Source organism: Rhodnius prolixus, unplaced genomic scaffold (assembly GCF_049639745.1).
Source record: "Rhodnius prolixus isolate KJV_2025 unplaced genomic scaffold, Rpr scaffold_3, whole genome shotgun sequence".
Lineage (NCBI taxonomy): Eukaryota > Metazoa > Arthropoda > Insecta > Hemiptera > Reduviidae > Rhodnius > Rhodnius prolixus.
Genome location: NW_027411603.1, coordinates 2548610 through 2561119, shown reverse-complemented (window position 1 = coordinate 2561119; position 12510 = coordinate 2548610). Strand labels below are relative to the sequence as shown.

At 35.2% G+C, this 12510-nt stretch overlaps 2 protein-coding genes across 3 annotated transcripts in view; one reads left to right on the top strand and one right to left on the bottom strand.

The window, feature by feature from the left end:
• Positions 1 to 12510, top strand: part of spab (space blanket) — a 68025-nt gene that overhangs the window by 32969 nt on the left and 22546 nt on the right. The window contains exons 3-5 of the mRNA XM_074125300.1: positions 4685 to 4811; positions 8553 to 8696; positions 9417 to 9505. Coding sequence (XP_073981401.1) covers positions 4685 to 4811; positions 8553 to 8696; positions 9417 to 9505 — 360 coding nt within the window. The remainder of the gene's footprint in view (positions 1 to 4684; positions 4812 to 8552; positions 8697 to 9416; positions 9506 to 12510) is intronic.
• Positions 1 to 12510, bottom strand: part of LOC141452848 (pro-neuropeptide Y-like) — a 180390-nt gene that overhangs the window by 149158 nt on the left and 18722 nt on the right. The gene's annotated exons all lie outside the window — the stretch shown is intronic.

Sequence of the window (12510 nt, the reverse complement as noted above, 5' to 3'; positions counted from 1 at the left end):
TATTTCGATTTCTCCATCCTCAGTCCTCTATTCTGCAGTTATCATCTTCGCCTAACGATCTTGTTAAGATGATAAGTTACCACAGTCGATTTCTCCAACTCAACTGCAGTAAGAGAGATTGGCAGTAATCGAGCAGAAAAGTTCTAACCGGAAATGCCGGTATTAAGGTACCCTAGAGTCAGGGAAAAAGGGGTTTTTACAAAATAGTGAGTCTGTCCGTCTGTCTATATTCACCATAACTCAAAGACGAATAATAGCAGGAAGTTCAGAGATGATATTTAGCTCAAGTACAACACAGGAAGTCAAATAAGACTTCAGCCTACCGGAAGTCTCACTTTTCTGGGTAGATTTTTCAGTTTTTTTAAAAAACTTTTCTCGAAAACGGCTCCAACGATTTTCATTTATGATTTAGTGCAGTGATTACAAACACATAAGACTACAATTTATATCGGAAATACTTTTCCTGAAATTTAGATTACGTGTAAATAGTGTGGGAAAGAGATGGGTAGATTCTCTCCCAATAAGGGACGGGTACTACCTTTTGTATACGTATTGTTAAAAAGGGTTAAAGCTATTGTTAAAATTCGGGTCGGAAGAAAATCAAAAAATCCTCTACCGGAAGTAGCTCTTTAATCAACGGAAAGTCCACATACTCCAAACTGGGGTCTCTGTGACTGTTTGGGATAGGCTTCTGTTTATAGTTATATTTTCAGTGTAATGTACGATGCTACCGAGTTTGCAGGAAATTAATGGTTCAGAACCTTGAGAATGGTAGTTAAAGGTATTTTTTTTTTCTGTTCAAAGGTTTCGATTAAGAGAGTCTAACCTTCATCAAGTGGAGCTGTGACCGGTTAAATATAATATGATTACTTTAAATGAATTTTTTTACAAAGATAATTTCCGTTTTACTAAAAATTGAAACTGACTTTAAATTTGAATGGTACGTGCTGTGACCACTCACACTACTTCCCATTACTGCCATACTCAAGGTTCGAACTCATTAATATTCTTCGAACACGGAATATTTAACCCTTTATTAAATTCTTACCAGGCGCCACGATAGCCGAGCGGTTACAGGCTAGACCCGCAGAGCTAAGATGTATTGCGGTACTAGTCTAGGCCTTGCATTCTATTTAATGGTTAATATGAGGAATTTATAGTAAAGTATGTTAGGCGGTTATAGGCTAGACCCGCAAAGCTAAGATGTATTGCGGTACTAGTCTAAGCCTTGCATTTTATTTAATGTGTTAATATGAGGAATTTAATAGTAAAGTATGATAGGCGGTTATAGGCTAGACCCGCAAAGCTAAGATGTATTGCTGTAGTAGTATAGGTCTTGCATTTTATTTAATGGTTAATATGAGGAATTTATAGTAAAATATGTTAGGCGGTTAGAGGCTAGACCCTCCAAGCTAAGATGTATTGCGGTACTAGTCTAAGCCTTGCATTTTATTTAATGTGTTAATATGAGGAATTTAATAGTAAAGTATGATAGGCGGTTATAGGCTAGACCCGCAAAGCTAAGATGTATTGCTGTAGTAGTATAGGTCTTGCATTTTATTTAATGGTTAATATGAGGAATTTTGTAGTAAAGTATGTTTGGCGGTTATAGGCTAGACCCGCAAAGCTAAGATGTATTGCGGTACTAGTCTAAGCCTTGCATTTTATTTAATGTGTTAATATGAGGAATTTAATAGTAAAGTATGATAGGCGGTTATAGGCTAGACCCGCAAAGCTAAGATGTATTGCTGTAGTAGTCTAGGCCTTGCATTCTATTTAATGGTTAATATGAGGAATTTTGTAGTAAAGTATGTTTGGCGGTTATAGGCTAGACCCGCAAAGCTAAGATGTATTGCGGTACTAGTCTAAGCCTTGCATTTTATTTAATGTGTTAATATGAGGAATTTAATAGTAAAGTATGATAGGCGGTTATAGGCTAGACCCGCAAAGCTAAGATGTATTGCTGTAGTAGTATAGGTCTTGCATTTTATTTAATGGTTAATATGAGGAATTTATAGTAAAGTATGTTTGCTAGTCGCCTCCCTCCATGACACCTAATAAGATGGACGTAAAGCCCGTCTGAAAAAAAAAACGCAATTACTTTACTTATTAAAGTTGCCAGAAGTCCTATCTAACTGTATTAAAGTTCCAAAATTACAGGAAATCGGTTGAACAAAAGTGCCTCCTTAATAAATGTTTACTCGAGTTTTCTTTTTACCGGAAATATCCGTTCTACGGCTCCCTGGGTCTGAAAATTTGATTTTTAGAAAATGAAAATGTGTCCAGAACTGGCAATCACAGGAAGCTGTAACTTCAAATTTTGATTAGACCCCACCGGAAACTGGATTGTAAGCTAGCGATAAGAAAATCCCTAAACCGGAAGTCCCTCTTTAACGCTTTATTTTTGCTGTATAACCTAAAAAAAAAGAAGGCACCATCAAGTAGGCCAAGATTGTGAAGTGACATTGATAGTAACAGTGCCTTAATAGTTCCTAAAACCCTAAAATAATCCAAGTCCGTGTTCTTCCTTTAAGACACCTGACATTTACTCGAAACCTCCCACTATCGAGTCGAGTCAGATGTATAAATGCGCCCGCTTTCTCTCTCACTAAAAATCGCTTAAGTTATTAATTAAGCTTAACTCTAGAAGTTATTTTATAAGCAACAATATTCCAGAATAACTTAAGCTCCTAGTAGGATGTTATCGCCTTAATATTTATTTCTGATTAAACCATCATCTCAACCCACTCTGCAGCCCGTTTTATAAACTATTCAAGAGATTACCATAAACTGTTTCTCATAATCAAAAAACCGTTCTGAGTTTTCCTTATTTTCCCAAGCTCATCGTATTCTATTTTCATCCTCGTGGAAATTTCAGTTTGAGTAAAGAAAAGTTAATTAAAAAGAAAATTAAAGATGGAAACTCAAAAAACTGGACTAAATTAAAAGTTTTAAATCTATATTGAATTATTAAAAAAAACCTTTTAATTTTTTAAAATAACGCAAAAGGAAATAAGTCTACTTTTTTGCTTCCTGCCGTGAAAAAAAGAATTAAAAAAGAGAATTTAAAATACTGCATAAGCGGATTCAGTTCATCCTTCATCCCTGAAAATGGAAATCCTATACTTTGTTAGGACGAAAGGGGAAGCTTAAGTAAACGATACCTTTGACCCAGCTTAGGTTTAAGTACGTTGTTGAAAAACAAGTAGAAGAAAAACAGTCAGGCCTTCCTTGCATGTCCTAAATAGATAATTTTTTTTTTCCAGGTGGGCTTTTCGTCCATCTACCAAATTAGATGTCATAGATGGAAGCGACTAGCAAACATATTTACTATAAATTCCTCATATTAACCATTAAATAAAATGCAAGGCCTAGACTAGTACCGCAATACATCTTAGCTTTGCGGGTCTAGCCTAGAAACGCCTAACATACTTTACTATAAATTCCTCATATTAACTATTAAAAAAGAGATAAAAATTATCAAAGTTGAGTGTTTTTCAACGTTACGCTTTTTCGTGCAGTTTTTGACGATCAACCCTTATACAACTGTCATACCGGACAGTTTTAATAAAATCCAATGCTTAGACTAGTACCGCAATACATCTTAGCTTTGCGGATCTCACCTCACCTTGGCTCGGCTAACGTGGCATCAACCGGAAGTAGATCTTTACACAACGGCCTTCTCGGAAATGACTTTTCTGAAATCTCCGGATATATACACTATAGAGAGTAGCATTAATGACGCCCTACTTTTTAACAGAAAACTCGGCAGTTCTCGTGGAATTGGGCTTATCCATAAGCGGTGACCCAATTAATTGAACTTTTCAGTTCTTGATTTGCAGTACAGCAGTGTGTTGAGGTTAAATTATTGTCCCGGTTCTTGAGGGATCAAATTTATCTGAGCAAGTAGTGCCAACTAAACGCTTATGACGCTACATGGTTATTACATTAAATCCTTACTTTAAACTGTTGAATTTGTTTATTTCCTTCCAACAATTACAACAATACTTCCGTCAGCGATCAGCAAGAGGAAGTGAGAGAAGGGGATGAGCTCTGATGTTATCATGACGCGTGGAATTCACGGTTGAAAAGTAATCATCCAAAATTGAGAACATTATCTTCTATTTCTCGTACTCAATCTATCTCCCCCACCCCCTCTAACTACCTCTCTCTCTGTGACATAAAATAACGTCCTTGATGAAAGAATATTTCATCGTAGATTGCAGCCTAAGACTGTTCCAACGCAGTCTACGTCTCTTAAATTTATGAGCTCCTATAATGATAAGCACACCTGGAGAAATGGCTCATTTCTTCCAGTTTATTGTGGAAAAGTTTTTCCTCCAGCAATGCTTAGCCATTCTTACCAACATTCCTAGTCCTCATGTTCACGTAGTTGGTCTGAGACTTTTATTAAACAACATTTATTTATTTTTTACTTTTATTACTCCCTTTTACTACAGGAACTTTTGGTACAACCGCTCGGCCAACGTGGCGCCTAGCAACTTTAATAATAACTTTGGTCAAAAAAAAAAAAGTGGGGCGGTTTCTCCTTCTAGAATTGAATTAGGTCGCCATAATAGACTTCTAAACCTTGGGAACAGCATCCACCTTGTATGATCTAATACGATTTGAAATTCTAATCTTCAGGGGGGGGGGAAAAATAACAATGAATCTCTGTTCACAGAACAATGGTGCCATGGAGACTCTGCAAGAATTACAAGAGGCAGAAATGGAAGGACCTTGCTACGGCAAACGGTGCACGGCCAATGAACACTGCTGTCCAGGATCGGTTTGTGTTGACGTAGACGGAAGTAAGTTGAATTCTACTGTACAATTCTTAGAATCCAATTTGGCTTTACTAATTGGCTCCAGTAAATAAGGAAAAAGTGGGAAAAGTTTTAAAGTAAAATCGAGTTAAGGGAAACTACTTAGGCGAGGACTTTTGCGGAAGTTACAATAATCTAGTTGGGCATTCTAGGCTTTCTTTGATTGGCTGGAGAAGATTGCAAGCGAAGAGAGACTACTTTACTGGCACAATACCATTTGGCCAGACAAGTATTTCTTTTTACTATTACGTCAAATTTTACTTTCCACCGGAAGTATCTGCTTTAAAGTACTCCAAGTCACAAGAAGTGGTTTTTTGAAAGGGTGTTTTCTAATAATAATAATAATAATAATAATAATAATAATAATAATAATAATAATAATGTATTTATGCATATTACATATTACAGGGAGTCAGCTTCGTACATTTTTTTTAACATCCATTTTATTACAAATAAAAGAAATAAATGAAAATGAGAATAATTAGTTAAATAATAAACTCCTTTTGAAAATAAATTAATTAAAAATAAATAAATAACACCAAATAAATTAAAGTATACATTTTAAGGAAACATAAATTAAGTAAAATAAAATAACAACGCAAAATCCCTTCTTTTAATAACAGCCAGCATAAAGAATGCTATAGATTTCAGTTTGTTCAAATCATTAATCATTAACAGATTTACTGAATTTTCTTCCTCGCTGATATTTTTATCAATGTATCTTTCTAGGAATTGGTCCAATTGGCGACAATTCTAATATATTTGAGATTGCAATTGTATTTAAGGTATTGTTCGCCACCAATAAATGAAGCCATCAATTTATAACTGTTATTATATCTCGAATTAAGGATCCTTTCAATGTCTTTACTTTGTAAGTGATTAGCCCATTTGCTTAGAATGTCATCACAGTTATCAGCAATAGTTTTACAATCGTAAGTCATATTTAAAATTGAGGGACATCCCACGCACGTTAAGATTTCATTTAAATACGACAACCAATTTTTTGTGAGATTTTTTTTAGAGAAAAAATTTGTAGGTTAAAATTTTGGAGATTATTTGCTACAGGAAGTCGAGTGAGTGTTTTCCGAAACAAGAGAAAAATAAAAATTTAAGCAAAACCCTAATTTGCATCGTAATCCGAATATTCCTCGATGTACACTCGTGTTATTTCCGCCTACAAGCTTGTAGCTTGATTTACTTCCGCTCTAGTCAGCTGCAAACAGGAAAACTAGTTTGGTTTTAACTAATTAAAAGCTCTTATAATTAACTTCTGAAAGTTATTATGTTGCACATATCCGGTGTGAGATGCGACAGAATTGTATTTGGCGGACAGTTTGTCTGTGTGCATTTTATGTACACGTATTGTAATGGTAATAAAAGTGTGGGCGTACTAGGGGAATGATGGGTAATAAAGGTGAAATGAGATTTCCGGTTACACTGCTTCCTGAAGACTCCTCTCTTCAGGGCTTCCCTGTTTAATTTGCAATAACAACAAAAACCTTCGTACAAAAATTCGTGAGGTAATTTGTTCACAAATACTAATTCTAAATAATGTTTTCCATGTTGTCTCTTTAAAGGCAGTTTTTATATCTGTCACACAAAATTCTCAGTTACTTCGCAGACCAGCTTCCGCTATAACAATTCCATGGTACAATTACACCGATTACTGGATGTAATATCTCTTGTTTTAACCAATTTTTAGACCTGATTCTCAATGCCTTGCAACTCTCGATATTCGAATCTGGCTGACCATCCTGAGTTTGACTAAAGCGCAAGTATAATAAAATATAATCCTCATTTAGGCCCAATAAACTGATATCTCTGTACAAGCGACTATAGCCAGAATGAACGGGCGGCCCCTATCGACATCGAGCGAAAGAACATGATTAGCCCACTTTTCAATCAAATCTGGTACCCTCTGTTTTATGCACCTCTCATTATCGCAAAGAACGAAATCAGATACGCCAATAACAGCGTCATTGATTTATCAAAAGATCGTACAGCACAGAATCCCTGAAAGGTGTATATTGAAACACTAAATACAGTAAATTATCTATGTAAGTCGTTAGATGGTCTACTCCTGATATTTTATTAATAGCATTAAATGTAGAGTTAATTAGGAGTTACATAATTCTGGCGCCATGAAAATTTAATCCTGATTCAGGCGTTTTCTTATCCCGGCCAAAGTTCATTTAATTTCCCAGCTGGGTCTCTAAACACATGTAGCAACTTGCCCATTAAATACGCCCACGCGCGAGGAAAATGCCCCGCCCCCCACTCACCCACACTAAAACTTTCCCATTATCATGCATTAATGAAAACTGTACCATTTCCATTAAGCCCTGTAGCATTATCTCTAGTCGGCTCTTTGGGAAATTTATCTGATAAAGATAGTAAACTTGGGTTTTTGTTTTTTTTTTACGTCTTCTTTCTCTAACAAAGAGAGTTACAGGAAGTATTACGATCATCTCGAAGCTGTTCGTCCGGAAGTAGAAATATTCAACTGAAATACACTCACTTGACTCTTACCATAAGTTACGCAATAAAAATTTCTTAAAATTAAGACTTTATTCTTTAAAAAAAAATAGTTGAGGCTTCAGTGTGATAACGTAATAATGATACTGTGACGTCACACACACACACTCGCACTGTCAGTGAGCGTATATTTCTGTGTTATGTATAGTGACTCAAAAAAAAAGGCAGAAAATTTGTAATTCGACTTTTCACCAATCAGAAGCTAGAACTGTTTATTAAGCCACGCCTACCCGTATGTCACGCCACGCCCTCTTTGGCCCGCCCGTAATAAAATGGGCTTAAATTATATTATTAATATAAAATTTTGAATAAAACAAAAATAAGCTTTTTCGAACGTTTCTAATTGGCTGAAATTATGAGCTGAAGTACGAATGAAATGTTGGGTACTTGCTGATTTGCGTACTTTTTATCGTTTAATCAACCCATAACTTTTCAGCCGGGCTTTACGTCCAACTACCAAATTAGGTGCCGTGGACAGAGGCGACTAGCAAACATACTTTACTATAAATTCCTCATATTAACACATTAAATAAAATGCAAGGCCTAGACTAGTACCGCAATACACCTTAGCTTTGCGGGTCTAGCCTATAACCGCCTAAAATACATTACTATAAATTCCTTATATTAACCATTAAATAAAAGGCAAGGTCTTGACTAGTATCGCAATACATCTTAGCATTGCGGGTCTAGCCTATAACCGCCTAACATACTTTACTATAAATTCCTCATATTAACACATTAAATAAAATCCAAAGCCTAGACAAGTACCGCAATACATATTAGCTTTGCGGGTCTAGCCTATAACCGCCTAACATACTTTACTATAAATTCTCTAATATTAACCATTAAATAAAATGCAAGGTCTAGACTAGTACCGCAATACATCCTAGCTTTGCGGGTCTAGCCTATAACCGCCTAACATACTTTACTATAAATTCTCTAATATTAACCATTAAATAAAATGCAAGGTCTAGACTAGTACCCAATAAGGTTACATTTTAGTATAATTGACGGTTACAGAATGTGTTTTAAGTTCGTAAAAATGGTGTGAATGTTAACACCAGATTTTCTTAATTTTTCTGGAGTCACCAAAAATCTATTTTCACAAATCTTGGGAAGCGCACGTACAACGAACAACCTTTAAATGTTGTGAATCATCATTAATGTGTTGGTTTTTATCTCTCTTTTCAGTGGGATCATGCTTGTTCCCATATGGTCTTGGCCAGGGAGAGCTGTGCCGAAGACACTCCGACTGTGATACTGGTCTGATCTGCTCTGACACTGGAGACGGCGCTAAAACCTGTCAACCACCATTTACCGCACCCAAACAATACAGTAAGTAGGTCATACGATTACTCACAAAATAGGATCCAGTAAAATGAGTGAATTTTTAGAATGTTTAGAATAATGTAGTATAATCTAGTGACTGGAACTGAGATTGCGGAGCCCCAGGTGGTTGTTTCATTATACAGGAAGTTCGAGGGAGGAGGCCGGGGTAAAATGGGATGCATGACCATGCTCAATATCAGCAATTAGCGCACGCACGCATGCGCACCAACCTAGCTCACTATGCACTGGTCTAACTCCTTCTGATGAATGGTAAAATATCACGGAGTTTGTGGGGGGGTTCACTCTATCCACTCTATCTGTACTATAAGACCCCCCTTGGGGCAAAGTACTTATTATAATCTGAACGGGAACTCCCCCTGGGGAGTCTTGTGTCCCTGGTCCATGCTGCTATTGTAGCATGTAATGTCAAAGTTCAATAGATTGTTCGCCCTAATTTCCCCATTACCTAACTCTTATTAATTTAGAACAGAGTTCATTTGGGCCACTTTGTTATTAAAACCTTTCTTGTTTTTATTTTCTAAATAAAGAAACTTCGAACACTCGCATGACTATTTCTTACAACTGTTTCCAAGGTTAAAGATTACATAACTTTTACAACAAACTCTGCATATCAAAACAACTTTAATACTTACTAACATTGTGACCAAAATGCCCCTTTTTAAGATAGAAGCATGCCACGATCACACGAACTTCAACCTGTTTCAGGCGAGGAGTGTACAATGAGCAGTGAATGCGACATACATCGTGGTTTGTGCTGCCAATTTCAACGCAGACATCGACAAGCCGCAAGAAAGGTAAGTATTCGAATTTTTATTCATTTAATATAAATTAATTTTTCAAATATTTATTTTGTCATAAATTTAGGCGCCACGATAGCCGAGCGGTTATAGGCTAGACCCGCAAAGCTAAGATGTATTGCGGTACTAGTCTAGGCCTTGCATTCTATTTAATAGTTAATATGAGGAATTTATAGTAAAGTATGTTAGGCGGTTAGAGGCTGGACCCGCAAAGCTAAGATGTATTGCGGTACTAGTATAGGCCTTGCATTCTATTTAATATTTAATATGAGGAATTTATAGTAAAGTATGTTAGGCGGTTATAGGCTAGACCCGCAAAGCTAAGATGTATTGCGATACTAGTCTAGGCCTTGCATTCTATTTAATGCGTTAATATGAGGAATTTATAGTAAAGTATGTTTGCTAGTCGCCTCCGTCTACGGTACCTAATTTGGTATACGTATCTAAAGCCTGCCAGAAAAAATTGGCAATTACTTTACTTAGTCCAAAAACATCTTCCAATCAAAGTCAATGAACGAATGAATGTTAGCTTTACGACAAAGATAAATGCCACTTTATTGGAGAAAGGTTCTTTCATGGCAATAGTTAAAAAAACAAAAAAAATCCAAGGCCTAGACCGAGAATCGAACCCAGTACCACAATACTTCAATACAGCTTTGTAGACCTTGCCTATGTCGTTCGGTTACATCATAGAATATTTTATTCCCAATTCGTATGGAAAATTTCCTGTAAGAAGCTTCCGCTAAAAACGATATAAATTCTCACTTGTATAAGCAAAAAATAGTTAAAAGAAATGGTTGTAAAATTTAAAAAATCGATCGGCTACAAAAAAGCTCGAAAATCGATTATGTTAAGTTCAACTATCCAGTTGAGGAATATTGGCCAGTAACTTTTAAACGAAAAGCACTAGTTTTTAACAAAAATTTAACCAAACGGAATACTGTTCGTATCTTTAGAAAGAGGAAATGAAAAATACAAATTAGACAACATTTAATTAGTTTGACTAATTGGTCTATAAAAACTAATTTAAGAGTGACAATGAAGACGATTGCTTGTTGGTACATGAGGAGATCAAAGCTAATCAAGGCGTTAATAGAGTCAAGCTTTAGCTTGCTACAGGCAGGTGCAGAAGCAATGAATATTCTACGATCTAATTAACAGCTTCCTGTGTAAGAGATAATGGATTTGCAAAGCAATAACACCCTGTGACGGACAGCTTCACCAAACTACCACGGATTTGTTTACATCAAAGATATTAACATTTTATTAAAAGACATTAACCTCGTTACTTGCAGAGCAGAAAAGTTTGAGCTTCACTAATTTGCCCCCCCACAAAAAAAAAGCACAACGAAAAACAGCTGTTAACATACATACGACCAAAATCCTCGAAATTCGACGAACTGAATAAATTTAACCAGCCTTTAAATGCTACAAAAAGAGGAGGAGTTTTCTAAAAAATAAGAAATTTTAAAAACACAATCATTTTGTTTTTGAGATAACAGCAGATAAACTTTCCACCGTTTGCAAAACTAATAAATTACAAGTCTCAATATACAAGAATCAATACATTTATACACAATATCATTCACTATAAAAGTGTACAATATGATCCGTTTCTTCCCTTTAGTTTAGGAGATATTAGCATTAAAAGTTTTCACCGTTTGGAAAACCACCAAATTTCAACTCTCAATATCTCACTCCCATTTCAACAAATTGATAAAAGAATCTTTACATTTATACACAATATCATTCACTATAAAAGTGTACAATATGAACCGCTTCTATCCGTTAGTTTTGGAGATATTAGCATTTAAAGTTTTTACTGTTTACAAAATCAGCAAAATTCAACTCTCAATATCTCACTCCTATTTCAAATGATTAATACAAGAATCTATACATTTATACACAATATCATTCACTATAAAAGTGTAGAATATGAACCGTTTCTATCCGTTAGTTTTAGAGATATTAGCAATTAAAGTTTTAACGTTTGCAAAACCACCAAATTTAAACTCTCAATATCTCACTCCCATTACAACCGATTGATACAAGAACCTATACATTTATACACAATATCATTCACTATAAAAGTGTACAATATGAACCGCTTCTATTCGTTAGTTTTATAGATATTACCATTAACAGTTTTCACCGCTGCCAAAACCACCAAAATTCAACTCTCAATATCTCACTCCCATTTTAACCGATTGATACAAGAACCTATACATTTAAACACAATATCATTCACTATAAAAGTGTCCAATATGAACCGCTTCTATCCGTTAGTTTTGGAGATATTAGCATTAAAATTTTTCAACTTTTGCAAAACCACCAAAATTCAACTCTCAATATCTCACTCCCATTTCAACCGATTGATACAAGAATCTATACATTTATACACAATATCATTCACTATAAAAGTTTACAATATGAACCGCTTCTATCCGTTAGTTTTGGAGATATTAGCATTAAAAGTTTTCACCCTTTGCAAAACCACCAAAATTCAACTCTCAATATCTCACTCCCATTTCAACCGATTGATACAAGAATCTATACATTTATACACAATATCATTCACTATAAAAGTGTACAGTATGAACCGCTTCTATCCGTTAGTTTTATAGATATTAGCATTAACAGTTTTCACCGTTGCCAAAACCATCAAATTTCAACTCTCAATATCTCACTCCCATTTTAACCGATTGATACAAGAATCTATACATTAATGCACAATATCATTCACTATAAAAGTGTACAATATGAACCGCTTCTATCCGTTAGTTTTATAGATATTAGCATTAACAGTTTTCACCGCTGCCAAAACCACCAAATTTCAACTCTCAATACCTCACTCCCATTTTAACCGATTGATACAAGAATCTATACATTTATACACAATATCATTCACTATAAAAGTGTAGAATATGAACCGTTTCTATCCGTTAGTTTTAGAGATATTAGCATTTAAAGTTTTAACGTTTGCAAAACCACCAAATTTCAAC